The 17,762-nt window shown below is 42.5% G+C and overlaps 1 protein-coding gene across 3 annotated transcripts in view; it reads left to right on the top strand.

Annotated features, from left to right (window-relative positions):
• Positions 1-17,762, top strand: part of KDM3B (lysine demethylase 3B) — a 62,720-nt gene that overhangs the window by 13,999 nt on the left and 30,959 nt on the right. For 2 of the 3 annotated variants that reach the window (XM_084780021.1, XM_084780020.1), the window contains exons 2-7: positions 1,782-1,949; positions 3,567-3,680; positions 4,829-4,934; positions 6,393-6,517; positions 8,708-8,782; positions 13,401-14,000. In XM_084780021.1, coding sequence (XP_084636147.1) covers positions 1,782-1,949; positions 3,567-3,680; positions 4,829-4,934; positions 6,393-6,517; positions 8,708-8,782; positions 13,401-14,000 — 1,188 coding nt within the window. The remainder of the gene's footprint in view (positions 1-1,781; positions 1,950-3,566; positions 3,681-4,828; positions 4,935-6,392; positions 6,518-8,707; positions 8,783-13,400; positions 14,001-17,762) is intronic. The other variant, XM_084780022.1, reaches the window with a different exon arrangement.

Here is a 17,762-nt window from a genome sequence, read left to right as displayed (position 1 = left end):
TGAGTCCCCAGGACAGGTGCCTTGTCCACTCTAGCATAGCGTCACAGGTCCTTCATGACTCCAGCAGGCTTTCCGTGCCTCTTATTTACTTTGATATTCTTGGCCCTGGCAAGTGCTGCCCATGTTTTTGAGTGAGTGAATAAAGGAACAACAAAGACTTTTGGGGTGGGGTGGGGGATTTTGTTTGAGTTTCTCCCTGTGTGGCCCTGGCTGTCCTGGAGTTCTGTAGATCAGGCTGGCCTGGAAATCAGAGGTCCATCTACCTCTGCCTCCTGAGTGCTGGGACTAAGCGCGTGTGTGGGCCACCACTGCCAGGCTAGGAACCATGGTCTTACCAGTTGTAGTAAAAGTGCTTTGCAGAGAGAGGCAGAATCCAAACTGATGATAGGACAGACATGAAGTCAAATTACTACTATCAAAGTTCATCAAAATTGAAGTATTTTTAAATTTTTATTTATTTATTTATTTATTTTTGTTTGTTTGTTTGTTTGTTGTAGCCTTGACTCTCCCGGACTCACTTTGTAGACCAGGCTGGCCTCAGACTCACAGAGATCTGCCTACCTCTGCCTCCCTGAGCTTGTTTATTTATTTATTTTGAGACAGGTCTCAGTACATAATTCTGGCTAGTCTGGAATTTGCTGTGTAGAGCAGGCTGGAATCCAACTTGGAGATCCACCTGTTTCTGCCTGCTAAGTGCTAAGATTAAAGGCATATACTCAGCTTTTTTTTCTTTAAGTTTTTAAAATTATATTTATTTGTAATTTTATTTGTAATTGGGGGGATATTTGCACATATGTCAAAATGCCTATGTGGAGGTCCGAGGACACTTTGCTGGAATTGAGCCTCTTTGTACCATGTGTGCCCCTAGGGATGAAACTCATCTGCCAGGTTTTGTTTACCCCTTGAGCTGCCTCAGGGTTATTGATTTTTGAGTTTATAAAAATCTGATTTTGCCCGGGAGGGGGGGATGTTTCGAGACGGGTTTCGAGACAGGGTCTCTCTGTGTAGCATTAGCTGTCCTAGACTTCCTTTGTAGACCAACCAGGCTGGCCTCCGAACTCACAGCGATCCGCCTGCCTCTGCCTCCCAAGTACTGGGATTAAAGGCATGTGACACCATGCCTGGCTTCTTTCATTGTTGCTTTTTTTTGGTGGTGGTGGGGGTGGAGAAGATGAGGTTTCCGTATACCCACCTGGCCTTGAACCCACCTGCCTCTGCCTCCTGAGTGTTGGGATGAAGTATGCCACCATGCCCTGAAGTTTTGTTGTTGTTGTTTTAAGGTTCATTTTATTTTTATTTGTATGGGTGTTTACCTTTTTTTATGTCTGGTGCTTAAAGAAGCCAGGAGAGGGCACCAGGTCCCTTGAAGCTGGTGGTGAGTATTAGGAACTGAACTCAGGTCCTCTGCAAGTTTCTTCACCGCTGAGTGTCTCAGCCTCTCAATTTTGTTAGTTTAGAATCTTTTTTCCTGCCTAGCATACACAAGGCTGAGTTGGACCCCAGTACTGCATAAAACCAGGTGTGATGACACAGGCTGTAATCTAGCTGGGGTAGCGTGGGACACGGGCCCTGCCTCACAGAGCTCTGCGCCAGTGAAGGTCAGTCTCTTGTGGCCCACATTGTGCAAAGACAGAAGTGCTTTTTGCAAGTTGTCCATGTATATACTCTTGCACTTGCACACATAAGTTTATGGAAATGTTCTCAGTCTGAGCCACCTCAGGAAAATTGGTTTTATGTATTATAAAATATGACATTTAAACTGTCTTTAATACCTTTTGCAGATCTTTGTAGAGTTTGATGGCTGTAACTGGAAGCAGCACTCCTGGGTTAAGGTGCATGCTGAGGAAGTACTTGCACTTCTGTTGGAAGGCTCACTTGTTTGGGCTCCCCGGAAGGACCCAATTCTTCTACAGGGCTCTAGAGTCTCAGTCGCACAGTGGCCAGCCCTGGTAAGTAGCTTTTGTTTTGTATTTTTACTTATTTATTTTGCTGGGGGATGGGTTGTAGACAAGCTCTCATGTGCCCCAGGCTGGCCTCGCGCTCCTCTATGCTTCTACCTTCCAGTGCTGGGATTACAGATGTGCTCACCCAGCCCTGCTTAGACTGCTGGTGATCAAACCCATGCACAAAAAGGCTTCCCTTTTTTCCCTGGTGTTCTATTTCTTTGTTTTTATGGTGTTGGGTATCAAATCCAGGGCCTCCCAGGGCCTTTTGCATGCTAGGCAAGTGCTAATCCCACTAAGGCATGTCCTACAACCCAGTGAATGAGTCACTATAGGATAGGAACAATTTGACTTTCTTTACTTTTTTGGGTTGGTTTGGTTTTTCGAGACCGGGTTTCTTTTGGTTGGTCTGGGTCTGGACTCTCTTTGTAGACCAGGCTGGCCTCAGACTCACAGAGATCCACCCACCTCTGCCTCCCAAGTGCTGGGATTAAAGGAGTGCACCACCACGCCAGGTCCGACCTTTTTTCTTATATACTTATAAATATTTACCTTATAGCTATTCTTCAGAAATTGTAAAATATGCATGCTCTATCCCTAACAGACTTTTATTTTTGAAGTTACCAAAGCAAAAATTAACAGATCTTTTCTTCTTGTATTAGGAAGAAAGGCTACTTATTTATTTTTTTGTTGGTTGGTTGGCTGGTTGGTTTTTTAGGGCACAGTTTCTTTGTGTAGCTCCGGCTGTTCCGGAATTCACTCTGTAGACCAGGCTGGCCTTAAACTCAGAGATTGCCCCTGCCTCTGCCTCTCAAGTGTTTGGGTTAAAGGCATCCTTGGCTTGCTCTTAGCTTTTGGTCTTATACTTTGAGATAGTCTTTCTAAGTTGTCCAGGCTGGTCTCTTGGTATGTGCCTGTAATAGCAGCACTTGGGAAGCAGGCAGGTCATGAATTTGAGGACAGTGGGTTACATAGTGAGACTGTCTCAGAAAACAGATAGTAGAGTGCCTGGTCATAGGGTGTGTGTATTTAATTGTGTGTGTGTGTGTGTGTGTGTGTGTGTGTGTGTGTGTGTGTGTGTGTGTGTGTGTTCGTTCTTCCTTAACAATCTCCTAAGTGCTAGGACTATAGGCATGTACTACCACACCTCTAGTACAGCTCTTTCTCTGGACATTTATAGTTTTGCCCTTATGAAGCCTAGCAAGATTAGTCAGATCCCCAGTGAACAATGGCTAATTTCTTCTTGCACTTGCCCTTTTTAGACATTTAGCATTAAAGCCAATTATAGGTGCCTCACACCCATAATTCCAGCATTTGGGTGGCTGAGGCAGAAGGATTGCTACAAGTGTCATAATGGCCTGGTGTGTAGTGTGAGGTATGACTCCCAAACCAAACCAAAGTTAGAAAATGTTAAGGAAACTGTCGTGTCGTTTGCTTCCTGTGGTTCTTTGAGGAGCAGGAGCTGTGCTGGCGTGTGCCCAAGGACTTGTCCTTTAGCAGCTTCTCTGTTCACTGGGATGAGAAGAGAGAGCGGAGGATGCTTTCTCTGAAGTTAGAGATTAATTGAACTGTTGGCTATTTTCAATTTCATGTTCTAAATCAATTTCTTGTTATGCTTCACAGACTTTTACTCCCCTAGTAGATAAACTGGGTCTGGGTTCTGTCGTGCCAGTTGAATACCTTGTGGATCGAGAGCTTCGTTTCATGTCAGATGCTAATGGGTTGCATCTGTTCCAGGTACTTGGCACTTGCTCTGTCTAGTCTTGGGCTTATGATTTACCTTCTTGCCAATTTCCTTGTCAATTCAAGTACGGGTATTTAACCTTTTCTTTTAGCATTGCTTTCCTTCCTTTAATAAATTATCCTGTACATTTTGAAGTTTTCTGCTTCTTCAAAAGTACATTTGGTGACTGAAGCTTCTTTTCTGCGTATCCACCCACCCATTCTAAAGTAACCCAGGACTTAAAACTGCCACAATTTTGAGAGTTTCTTCAGGGGGGGAAATGGCTTCTCAGTGTTAGAAAGATGGCTCAGCAGTTTAAGAGCACTTGTTGCTCTAACAGAGGACTTGAATTAGTTTCCCAACACCTACATCTTGAACCTTATAACTGCCTGTAACTCTAGCTGTAGAAGAACCAATGCACTTTCCCTACACATATCTGTACACACACACACAAAATAAATATGTGCATGCATAAATAGAAAGGAGTCTGGAACTAGTGGGGCTTACCTGTACTTTAGTAGTAGGTGAGCATCAATGAGTAACAGCTGGCTCCCAGCAGCATGAAGTATTAAAGGTAGGTAGATAGATACTATATAATCTACTTACAAAGCAAAAAAGTAAGTGGATAGTTTAAACAAACTATTATGTGAGTTGTAGATTCATTAAGAAAGAAGCTACTGGCTGGAGAAATGGTTGAGCACTTAAGAGCACTAGTTGCCTTTTAGGGGACCCAGTGCCAGCACCCACCATCTCTAACTCCAGTTCTTGAGGATTTGATGCCCTCTACTGACCTCTGAGAGCACTGCATGCATTGTTGTGCAGAAACATGCGGGAAACACTCATACAATCTAAAATAAAAAATTTTAAAGAATGACACTTTTTTCTCATTTGTAAGGGCTATCTGAAAGCTTAAAATTGTAAAAGTTTTACTCTCTCATTGAGAGAGCAGAACAGTATTTCCTAAACTATGTTCTACTGATGGTAGCTTTGCTGTTGTTCTTCCCTATCAGGGTTGTTCCCTCTCAGCATCCTTGCTTTATTCAGTCTTTGTGCTCCTGTGTATATGTGTGATAAAGAACTCTTTATGTATGTGTTTTCTCATTTACTTAAGTTTTATTGCAGTTTGTTTTAACATCCAGGTCTTTGTTTTTATCTCTACCAGATGGGAACAGATGTTCAAAACCAGATTCTTTTAGAACATGCTGCATTAAGAGAAACAGTTAATGCTTTGATCAGTGACCAAAAGCTACAAGAGATATTCAGCCGAGGTAAGAACAAGTGGTTGTCTGTCGTTGGACTCTAGATCATGTGGGTGGTCAGTGTTGATGGAAAGAGTGCAGTACCGTGCAGCTTTAAACATTTTCACTGGTCATCTTTTTGTGAATAAAGTTTTGAAAATCAGTGGTTAGCTAGAATTCTAGAATCAGTTGAAAACAAAGCTCCTCACTCAGACCACTATAGTCAGTGACCCTAGGAATTCTACTCTGTGACTTTCTGCCATTGGGTAGAGGATTCCTTTTATAATGTTTTTTTCTGGTTTCCCCTAATTAGTAGTCCCAGCAAATACAGCACCTCTAGACCTTCTTCCTGCATTTCATAGCACAAGTTTTATCGTGTTTATCAAGGAGTTAAACCACATACTAAACTAGATATTAATATAGAGGTTACTTGCACTGGGCATGTTGATGCATGCCTTTACTCCCAGCACTTGGGAGGCAGAGGCTTGTGGATCTCTGAGTTCAAGGCTAGCCTGGTCTACAAAGTGAGTGCCAGGACAGCAAGGCTACACAGAGAAACCTGTCTTGAAAATCAAAAAACAAAACAAAAAGATAGAGGTTGCTTTCTGCTGGGCATGGTGGTGTACACCTTTAATCCCAGCACTTGGGAGGCAGAGGCAGGCAGAGTGAGTTCAAGGCCAAACTGGTCTACAAAGTGAGTTCCAGGACAGCCAGGGCTATATACAGAGAAACCCTGTCTCTAAAATAACCATAGAGGTCACTGCCTTAGAGAAAACTATACTTAGAATTACCATCTACAAATTTCTCAAGAGCTAAAAGCTTGTTAAAAACAACAAAGTATATGCAGAAGTAGCACATTCATAGACCTGTTGTTCATTAACAACAACAGTGAAGGGGTGGGGTGTGTGCTAGATGTCATCAGTGGACGAGTGCTTCTGTAAAACACACAAAGACTCCTGTCCTGTAATTTCAGCATGAAGTCAACGCTCCACACAAAGATGTTGAAACTGAGGTATCAAGACTAATGTTCCCATAGCCATTTTACCTAATAGCAGCTTAGTGGCTTGGTTTGGTTTGGTTTGCTTTGTAGTTTAGGCTGGCCTTTTAGAAATTTAAGATTGAGAGGAAAAAAATTGGTGGCTTGGGGGAGTCTTTAGAAATAAAAAGTTGCCGGGCATGGTGGCGCTTGCCTTTAATCCCAGCACTCAGGAGGCAGAGGCAGGCGGATAGCTGTGAGTTTGAGGCCAGCCTGGTCTACAAAGTGAGTCTAGGATAGCCAAGGCTACACAGAGAGAAACCCTGTCTCAAAAAACGAAAAAGAAAGAAAGAGTTATAAAACTTATTAGAAAATATATGTGTTTCATTTTTATACTACTGAGTATGGAAATCTAGAGTTGCTCTACACAGAAAATGCCAAGTGTTTTCTTCATGTGGTTATGAAATATAGCTCAGCCCAAAACTTTCAGTTCTAATTGATCTCTTCTTTAGGTCCCTATAGTGTTCAGGGTTACAGGGTCAAAGTATACCAACCAGAAGGAGAAGAAGTATGGCTCTATGGTGTTGTAAGCCATCAGGACTCAATCACCCGTCTCATGGAGGTGTCTCTAACTGAGGTGAGGCTCTTATTCTGTAAGAGGTACAACCTTACTTGAAATGACATAGAGAAAGTAAGTGCTTCAACATAGAATCTGGCGAGAGTGCTGGGTTCTACTTCTGCCTCTGTCTTCTTAATGTTTGAGCCTGAGAAATGCCTTGTAACCCTCACTATTGCAGGGACTTTTGGGGACTCGCCTTTTTCTGGGGCAGATTCTTCAGCTACAATCTAACTACACAGCTTCCTGGCCACTGTGCCCCGAAACGTTGCTCTCTTTTCCGCACTGCTTCCTTCCCATCCATACTTCCGTCTCTTCCTGCCCATCTGTTTGCCCCTTCCTTCTCCTGCCAGCTCTTTATTACACAAAAAGCCACATTCCAGTCTGAACCAGTCAGCAGCAGGACAAGCCTGGATCCATCTCTTTGGGTTACCCTTTGGCAGGGATGAGGGCTACATGACCTACTTGATGGCAGCTGGCTTTGCAACATGATAGTCTCAGAGAACCATCTTTTGGGCAGGTGAAGAAGGGCAAGCATTTCCATATAGAAAGCTGGTAATGGGTTGTTGAGAGGAGAATACCAGATATTCTGCCAGAACTTAGCTCTCTGAGGACATAACAATTAACAATTGAGAATACATGCCACAAATGTGGGGGAAGGCCATCCCAGCACTCCCTCACTGTGAGTTAGATGTTACATGTAAAACTCCCTGACTTCTAGCTTAGGAGAATGTCTTCAAAAGTACTTGTAAACTGAGTGTTGCTGAGCATGCCTGTGGTTCCAACACTCCCACTAATGAGTTCTTTGCTCAAATTATGTAGGCTTTATTTTCTGTTAGATGGCTATCTCCCTAAAGGGGCGTTTGAGAAAACAGTATTGAACATAGGAGACGGTAGGGTTTATATAGCATCCAAACCCCTAAAACTTTGGGGTTTCCAAAGATTGGGGGCTTCCAGAGGAATTTTGTTTAGGTAGGAATTTGGCTGAAGATTTCAAATTATTTATCAGAGCATCTTATCAGATTATGGTCAAGAGTCAACTCCATAGGGTGGGGGTAGGTCACAGTCCTGAGACAAGTTATACTTGAATGTTGCGGCTAACAGAAACGGACTTGTTATGACCAAAGACAGTGTTTTGTTTGTTTGCTTGCTTGTTTTGTTTTTAAATTTCAAATACTATACATACATGTAAAGCAGACAATGAAAACTGTCACTTCCCTAAAAAGGTATCACTCCCACAGTGGTGCCACCAGTTTGATGTTTTCCATATTCTTGTTAATATTTTCTATGTGTATGTTCATAATATGTTTTTATTTATATCAAGTATAGTTGTGTAATTTATACTTCAGTGATTGGTATGATGTGGTACATAAGCACAATTTATTTTGAACATAATTTTATGTTTTACATTTATATGTATAAATATATAATATAAACACTTAACTCATCTTTTAAAAGTACATGTATATTTTAAATGGATATATCATAATTTAGGCTAAAATTGGGGGACTTTTAAATCATGTGCAATATTTTCACTAACACAGGTATGGGCACTTAGCATACTTAAACATATTTTCAAACATGTTATTTATTAGAATGAACTCCTTAGTGTGTAGATGGAAAGATGGCTCAGCAGTAAAGAACACATAGTGCTCTTTCCCCCCCCCACCCCACCCCAGGCAGGGTTTATTTTTTTCTTTATAGTTGAGTGCCTCTTTTAATGATTGTTGGCCTAGAGATACAGAAAGGCTATTGCTGAAAAGACATGCTTAGATCTTGAACTCTCAGTCAGTTCTTTAATTCATTAACTTAAATACATTGTTTGCAAGATTCCAGATGTTATTTCCAGGACTGATATTGGAGTTTGTTTGTTTGAAGATTTATTTATTATGTATATATGCCTGCATGCCAGAAGAGGGCACTAGATCTCACTATAGATGGTTGTGAGCCACCATGTTGTTGCTGGGAATTGAGCTCAGGACCTTTGGAAGAGCAGTCAGTGCTCTTAACCTCTGAGCCATCTCTCCAGCCCGATATTAGAGATCTTAAGAACTCTTCTTAGGAAGTTTTCCATCTCATAGGGAAGTTAAAATAAACAAATGCCTATATTGGTAAGAAAAATATGTAATATTATGTCTTTGTTGTTAAGGTGTTAAATCTCTCTCTCCCCCTCCCCTTTTCCCTATGTGTCCTGATTTCCTGCTGCCATAGACTGGTGAGATCAAGTCAGTAGATCCCAGACTCATCCACGTGATGCTGCCGGACAGCTCGGCACCACAGAGTGAGGTATAGTAACAGTCTCAGTAGATTCATGAGCTTGTAGTAATTACTCTGTGCTGTGGAGTCCTTGTTCATATATTTTCCTTGAGTTGTTCAACTCGGGCCATTCTTTTCTGTTTTCTCTATGATTTATCTAGTTAGGAGAGGACATGCTTTATGAAAGAGACTTAGTTTGAGCAAACCCTTTTAGTTAAAGCACTGTCCCCTAGTTGTAAAATTCATGACCTCTTTCTTCTTATATTCTCCCAGGACAAGTTAATAGATAGTTAAAACTTCAATAAACAATGAAAATAATAATGGCCTACCTAATAATAGGAAATAAAGGAAAAGCTGTCTCCGCTTTACCCTCGTCAGGTCCCAGTGAACTCCAACGTAGTCTGAAATTCTGTATTCTGTAGTGGAATCAAATCAAACAAATGCCTAGCTCAGGGCTCTGCACACAGCGGTTTGCTTTATAATCACTATGAACCAGGCCAAATCTTGGTTCATTCAAAATTATTATAACAAACAAAAATGTTTATGTTAAAAACCTGCCTGAGCCAGCCAGGCATGACAATGAACTCCAATAACCCAGCACATTGCTGGTGAGGCAAGAGTATCAGGAGTTCAAAGCCAGCCTGGTTTACTTGAGGCCCTGCCTCAAAAGATAAAACAGTATTCATAGTCCTTAAAATATTAACTTCTCTCCATCTTGCTCGATAAGTATACAGCCCTTCCTTTTCTATTGAGATGGGATCTGTGTGTATCTAGTACTCACCCTCTGTAGACTGGGCTGGCCTCAAACTCAGAGATCCGCCTGCTTCTGCCTATCAAGTGTTAGGCTTAAAGGTGTGCGCCACCATGCATTGCTGTGCAGCCGTTCTTGTTGAAACAAGATCAGAAGGAAAGGAAGGAACCACATTAAATTTGATAGTTCTTTAGTTATGTTACCGTGAATAGGATAAGCCTTGCTGTATGTGCATGGCTGAGAAAGCCTATTATTTAATGATGTATTGAGCTCTACTTTTGTTCTTTTGTATATTTCGTTTGTTGGCTTAAGTGCTTATTATGTGATTGGTTGCTCAGTTGGTTAGATAAAATTGGAGAGCATGTACAGGTCTCACTGCCCTGTGCTGTCTGCTCGCGCCTGACAGCGCAGCATAAACACATAGGTTGTTTAGAGAATAGCAAGAAACTGCTCTGAGCCAGCTCAGCATTTTGTTCAGATGAGTTAGAAACTGGATCTATGTTTTTTAGCTGAAGATAATGGTCCTTTCCCTTTTGACTTTGTCATGGTATGACTATATTTTTGGCCAACAAAGTACGATCACTATTGGTACTGTGCCATGTTTGATAATACCCCCTTTTAGACATCCAAGATCAGTCATCTCACATCCCCTGAGTGTGAGGATGAGTGAATGGACAATAAAGACTATATCTCAGTTGAACATTCTTTCACATTTAGACTGAAAACTTGCAAAACAAATAGTTTTACATGAGGATGAAATGAAAACAGTGTTCAACAAACACTTGAATAAAGGATTTGGGAAACTTAAATAATATTACCAGAAATATGATAAGTACTTAGTCATAATAAGGTGGTATTATTACCATTATCATTATCATCATCATTATTATTATTGTTATTATTATTACACCTATAGAACCTTGGGTAATATCAGAAGTATGGGAGAAATGGAAGTAAATCTTAAGCTTGCTTTCTTTTTCCTTTATTTACTCATTTAATTCTTATAGCCTAATCCCAGCCCCCTCCCTGCTCTCCTCCCAGTCCCACTCAGTCCCTATTCCTCTCTCCTTCTCAGAGAAGGGTACCATCCCACCCTGGCACCTAAAGTTGCAGTAGGACTAAGCACATCCTGTCCCACTGAGCCCTGACAAGGCACCACAGCTAGGAGAAAGGGATTCAGAGGCAGGCAACAGAGTCAGAGGCAGCCCCTACTCCTGTTGTTAGGGCACTTACATGTTGACCAAGCTGTACTTCTTTTATATATGTGTAGGAGATCTAGGTTCATGCACGTTCTTTGGTTGGTGGTTCAGTCTCTATGAACCTCCATGGGCCCAGTTTAGTTTATTCTGTAGGTCTTGTTGTGGTGTTCTTGGCCTCTCCGGCTCCCTCAGTCCTTCTCACACTCTTCCACAACACCCCCCCCCCCAGCTCGGCCTTTTGTTTGGCTGTGGGTCTCTGCATCTGTTTCCATCAGCTGCTAGATGAAGCCTCTCAGAAGACAGTTATGCTAGGCTTCTGTCTGCAAGCATAGCAGAGTATCATTAATAGTGACAGGGGTTGGCTCTCTCCCATGGGGTGAGTCTCAAGTTGGGCCAGTCGTTGGTTTGCCATTCCCTCAATCTCTGCTCCATCTTTATCCCTACGCTTCTTGTAGGCAAGATAAATTTTGGGTGGAAGGTTTTATGGGTGGGTTGGTGTTTCCCTCCCTCTACTGAGAGTCCCACTTGGCTACAGGAGGTGGTGACTTAAGGCTCCTTAACTTTACCCCAACTCCCGCTGCTAGGGAGGCTTCTCAGAGACTCCCAGGAGCCTCCCTTATCCTAGAGATGCACCCTCCCCCCAATTTCCATTCTCTCTCCCAGTCATGCCCTTACCCCCAGCTCTCCCCACACCTGTTCCCCACCCCCTCTCCCAACCAAATTGAGTTTTACAAGAGGGCTAGAGAGATGGCTCACAGGGTAAGAGTACTGGCTATTCCTGCAAAGGTCCTAGTTCCCAGCACCCACTTGTTGGCCCATAACCACCTGTAACTCCGGTTCTAGGGATCAGATTCTTCCTTTTGGCCTCCACAGGGGTGTGTGTGTGTGTGTGTGTGTGTGTGTGTGAGAGAGAGAGAGAGAGAGAGAGAGAGAGAGAGAGAGAGAGAGAGAGAGAGAGAAAGAGAGACATACAGACACTCAAGTATACACACATAAAATAAACCAATCTTTAAAAAAAGAAACGAGTTTTACAAGAAAATGAACAGAGGGAAAAATGAAGGCAGCAAAAAAAGAGAAATTAGCAAGAAGAAAAAATTGTTTTCAAGACATGGTTTCTCACTGTAGCCCTGCCTGTCCTACCACTTGCCCTGTAGACCAAGGTAGCCTCCAACATAGAGATCCTTCTTCCTCTGCTGGGATTAAAGGTGTGTACCACTCCACATGGCTCCAAGAAAAATTTGAATATCTAAAAAATTGACATACCAAACACCACTGTAATGATCTGGCTCTGTAAGTACTGAGGGTAGCGAGGGTGGATTTATTCATGGTAATAAGTATTAATCACTAGGCACAACTAGGTGATTACCACCTCAAGACTCTAGTGTTTCTGAGTCCACCTAAAACCTGCTTCTCAGAAAAGGATGAAAATTGCCCCGTCTAAGCCATAGCTTATCTTCTGGTGTCTCAGATAAGTCACAAAGATGTCATTGGTAGTACGAAACAGTAGAAAGGAGATTTGTGGTCTGGGCCCTTCTGGTACGTTATTTCCCCTCCCCGCCCCCCAGCCTTGGCTAATGGTTTGAATAAGGCCTGGAAATTCTTTATGTGCAGTTCAAACCTATCAGGCTTGTTTTTCCTTTGGTCACAGTTCACATATTTTGGGCCCAGTGGTTTCTAAGTGGAGGATATTTTATATTTGAGCACTTAAAATGCAAATTCTGTTACAAATAGACAAGGCAGTGTTGCATACAATCCTCACAGTGGTGGAGCAGAGGCAGAAGCTCTGAGTTTGAGCCTAACCTGGGGTCTACATATAGGGACTTGTAGGCTGTCCTGGATGATGTAGTCACAACACACACACACACCCCTCAAAATAAATATGAATAAAAATTTTAACTTTTAAAAAAGGTACTTGTTTTATATGCGTAGATGTTTTGCTGTATGTATGTCTGTAAACCTGAGCGTGTCTGCTACCCTTGTGTGTCAGGAGAGTTCATCAGATTCCTTGACATGGAGTTCCAGGCGGTTGAGAGCTGCCGTGTGGGTACTGGAAGTCAATCCAAGTCCTCTAGAAGAGTAGCGAGGGCTCGCCCTTGAGTCTTTCTCCACCCAACACCACCACTACCTGACCCTGAAAAGGTCTGAAGGGGTGCTAGAAAGACAGCTTAGCACGGAGGAGCTGCTGCTCTTTCAGAGACCTGGTGCTGATCAGCCAGAACCCACATCAGGCAGTTTACAGACGCCTATAGCTCCAGTACTAGGGTGTCCGACTCCCACTCTGGCCCATTGAGGGCACCTGCATACATATGGCAGATATATGGTACACGCATACACACAAATGAAAAAAAGCTATTTCATTACCGGACAAATATGCTCCCAGCCTAGCTCTGACATTTTGTTTTGTAGTAGAAATTCCACAAGTTGTTAAAACTCTCAAAATAAAAATAAATCCCTGTGAAGTAGTGTGTCTCATGTGCAAGGGTTTGCCAAAGCAGCTAACCTCTAGTTGCTATGATCTTGAATGTGTGTGTATATAAAGTGAGCCACCAGAAGATTGGAACTGGCTGGTGTCTTAGAGCTGGCATCAGAGCTGTGCCTGCTCTACCTGCTTCTAGGGATGGGAAAGCACTAATGGCTAATGGTTTTCACAGGATGAAAGATCCCTTACAATAAACCTCTTTTGAATTTTGTTTTGTAGGGGGGTACCATAAAAGCAGTAAAATCTTCCAAAGGAAAGAAGAAGAGAGAGAGCATAGAGGGGAGAGATGGCCGGAGGAGGAAAAGTGCTTCGGACTCTGGGTGTGACCCTGCTACAAAGAAATTAAAAGGAGACAGGGGTGAAGTAGACAGTAATGGGAGTGATGGAGGTGAGGCAAGCCGAGGGCCCTGGAAAGGAGGCAATGCCAGTGGAGAGCCAGGGCTGGAGCAAAGAGCCAAGCAGCCACCGTCTACATTTGTTCCCCAGATTAACCGCAACATTCGATTTGCCACTTACACCAAAGAAAACGGCAGGACCCTGGTGGTGCAGGATGAGCCCGTGGGTGGGGACACAGCTGCACCTTTCACTCCATGTTCTTCAGCCACAGCTCAGACACCTTTGGCCCCCGAGGTAGGTGGAGCTGAAAACAAAGAGGCAGGAAAAACACTGGAACAAGTTAGCCAGGGCACGGTGGCTTCAGCAACTGTAGTCACTACCGCCAGCTCCACCCCAACCACGGTGAGGATCTCAGACACTGGCCTTGCTTCAGGGACTGGGCCGGACAAACAGAAAGGCAGCTGGTCGCAGGCCTCAGGAGAGGTGAGTTGCTTCAGGGCAGACTTGGAAGATTTGGGTTAACTCTTCCACCCTCCTTCATTGTTAATACATTGAAAAAAACTTATCAAGTGCCCCAAGGAAGGAAGATTTCTGATTCAGATAATAACTTTATCAGCTCTTAAAAGTCACCTGACAGTTGAGCTAATTCAAAACCAATAAGACAATTTAATTTAATGCGATGTGAAAAAGATCTGGTGGGGGATCTTTTTCTTTCAGCAATCTGTTTGGTTCACATTGTGGTTGAGCCTCTAACTAGGACTCTGAGAGGCAAACTTAATGAATTACAGTGTTGATGATAGTAAACACCGTAGTGAAGGCTGTGTGTGCAAGCTACCGTTACCCTGTTTTCAGTTCTTCATTTTCTGTGATATTTTTCCTTGTGGGTAGTCTGCTGCCTATCATTTGATGTTTATATGGCCACATTTTTTTTTTCTTGCTAATTTTGTCCTTTTAAAGAGCACTACTGTAGCCAGGCGTGGTAGCTCACACCTTAAATCTCAGCACTTAAGGAGGCAGGCGCAGGCAGATTTCTGTGAATTTGAAGCCAGCCAGGTCTACAAAGCGAGTCCAGGACATCCAGACCTATGCAGAGAAACTCTGGTCTGGAAAAACAAAACAAAAACAAACAAAAAAACTAAGGGGGGAAAAAAGAGCACTACTGTAAAATCTGATAGTCACAGTAGTATCCAGTTTACTGTGTGCTTAATTTGAGATACACACACACATCCTCACCCCCTCCAAAATGGACAGCATAAAAATCGGTTTCCCAGGTTTGGTCACCAAAGTATAATTTATGATATAAGTCATATTTTTCTTTCAGATGGGCTATTAACTTATGGTAGAGTAGGAAATCCTTGGCCTTTAAAAAACAGCAAAAGTTGGGGCTAGAGAGATGGCTCAGCAGTTAAGAGCACTGGCTGCTCTAGCAGAGGACCTAGCTTCCATCCATGATACTCACATGGTAGCTTATAAGTGATTGGAATTCTGGTTTTAAGGTCTTTAACACCTTCCTCTGCAGGCCTATACATGTGGTACACTGACATATCAGGCAAAATATCAGAGACATAAAATAAAAATAAATAAATCTTTAAAAAATATATAGATAGATATAGAGATATTAGATGTGGTATCATGTTTCTGTAGACTCAGTTACTGAGGAAACTGAGGCAAAGGGTTCAGTTGAACCAAAAGTTTTGAGATAATTGGCCTGGGGACGTAAAAGAAAACCCAAACATAAAATTGTATATAGAAAACTACTGTGTGCTAAGTACTGTATATTACATATGAAAGCCAGACATGGAGGTGTGTGTATACCTGTAGTCATGGCACTCTGGAGGTCAAGGTAAAGAGGGCCAGAAAGTCAAGGTTGTTCTTAGCTACTTAAGGAGTTTGAGGCCAGCCTGGACTACTTGAGACCCTATCTAAAAAGAGAAATCCCTATTTGGAGTAGAAGCTCACATGCTAAATAAAATGGAATCCTTTCAAGTATAGGAGGAATACCAGATGAAAATGGCATTTGGTTGAGGGCGAAGCTTAGTGGAGAGCACCTGACTGCTACGTATAAATAAAGCCTAGAGTTCTGTCACTAACTTCAACAAAACCTACGGCTTACCGGTTTCATCTGGATTCTTCCCTTTCCTAGAAAATGTAATTTTTGTTTTGTTTTGTTTTTAGAGACAGGATCCCCCTGTGTAGCCCTGACTGTCCTGGACTCACTTTGTAGACCAGGCTGCCCTTCAGTTCACAGAGATCCACCTGCCTCTGCCTCGTAAGTGCTGGGGTTAAAGGCATGCGCCACCACTCCCAGCAGCAAATGTAACTTTTAAATGCTGAGTATTCAGGGATAGGGAGGAAAATGAAGTGTCCAGGCAGAAGAGAAGGCCTATAAGTGTCAGCTGCTTGTGGTTTCCTGTGAGGGAGCTAGTGTTAGCAAAACACCAGGTGCTCTAATGCCATCAGTCATCGTTGTAGTGCCTGAGCGATTGGGCACTAACCACCTTGTTAAGGGTAGTTGAGTGTCAGTGGACGTATACAGCAAACCAAATTGTTTGTGCTACAGAAGAGATACATGTAACAAATACTATTGTTGGATAGAGAAGTTGAATAAATGTAAGCCATGTGGGCTCAATGGGTGTTTCTGAGGGCTAAAGCTATATAGTCTAGTGGTAGCATGCTTGCCTAGTGAGTTCACAGTCCTGGTAGGTTCAGTCCCTAGTCCCCCCCCCCCTCATTGAGAAGCCAGATGGGTTGGGAACTTCCTGGACTAACAAGCGTTTTATTAACATTTCATCCTGCCTTCTGGAATCAAGTACAGCCATGCACATTTCCCTTCCAGTGGCTAATCTGAAATAGAGAGACGTCTCCTGAAAACTGAGTTATAGCAGTTATCATCACTTCCTTATAGGGAAAGGATTTGGAATTTAATCATCTGAAGGAAAATGAAGGAACAGCCAAATTACTTGTCACTCATGTGCTGTTTGCTTTAGTAGTGAGGAATGAGCTGCTTGAGCAGAGTCCTTACTGCTCTGCAGATGTCAGGCTCCTGGCCAGATGTTGCTAGTAAAACAGGAGAGCCTCCATGCTGCCAGCCTGGTTTTTTGGGGGGATAGGGGGTGGTGGCTGCGGTCAGTGCTTTTATGGCTAGTGGGAAGAAATGAACATTCTAACTCTAAAATGTCCTAAAGTAGTCTTGTTAGCAGATGCCAGCTGTAGACAAGCCATCGGAATTTCAGGCTTCTGTGCTACTTGGAAGAAAACTTACCATTGTAACCATTAAAACATCCACCGTGTTACAAGGCTGTAACCCTTTCTGGCTTCAGAAATTTTCCTCACATCAAAAAATACACCATAATTCATTTATGGAATAACTTTTATTTTCTGTATTTTGAACGCATATCATCCTTTTTAAAAATAATACATGATTTGCAAGCCAGGTGATAGGATCTAAGTATTAAGTAATTTAAACTAAAAATAAGAAAGGGTTCCTGTGAGAGTGTCTGTTTATATACGTTAGGTCTAGGTGCCTGTTGCACATAAAAGGACCCTGCACTCATTCACATGTAAAGTTAAGCATTTCAAGGTAAAGGAGAAATGTCAAAATATTTCTTTTATTCTAATTTGTTATCTTAAATATTTGTGTTTGGCAAATATTTCAGTGTACAGTTTTATTTGGGGAGCCTTAATAGAAGCTGGTTATTATAAGATGTAATTTAGTATCTTTAGGGTTAGTGTTAGTTGAAGCATCTATTCAAGTTGACATGAGCAGGGCATGTGGTACACTCCTTAAAATCCCAGCCCTTAACCAGGCGTCCTGTCGCACGCCTTTAATCCCAGCACTCGGGAGGCAGAGGCAGGTGGATCTCTGTAAGTTTGAGGCCAGCCTGGTCTACAAAGTGAGTTCAGGACACCCAAGACTACACAGAGAATCCCTGTTTCATAAAAAACAAAAATAAGGACAAAAAAAATCCCAGCACTAGGAGGGCAGGCATGGGGGTCTCTGAAGGCCAGCCAAGGCTCTATAGACCATGTCCCAAAAAAAAAATGAACTACTTAAGTTGACATCAGCATGAGATTAGTTGGTGGCTGATTCCAAAAAGATCGATTTTAATAAAATTCTTTGTGTACAGGGAGTTGAAGTGAAAGTAAGTAACTTTGTAACATAATCTCTTTACAACAGCTTAAAGATTGAGGATGAGCCGTGTAGCTTGTTGGCAGAGTGCTTGCCTCACACAAAGTTGACACACA

This window comes from Acomys minous, assembly GCF_964271855.1.
Source record: "Acomys minous genome assembly, chromosome: 4".
Taxonomy (NCBI): Eukaryota; Metazoa; Chordata; class Mammalia; order Rodentia; family Muridae; genus Acomys; species Acomys minous.
Note: the sequence above shows the minus strand (reverse complement) of the source record. Positions and strands in the feature narration are given on the sequence as shown.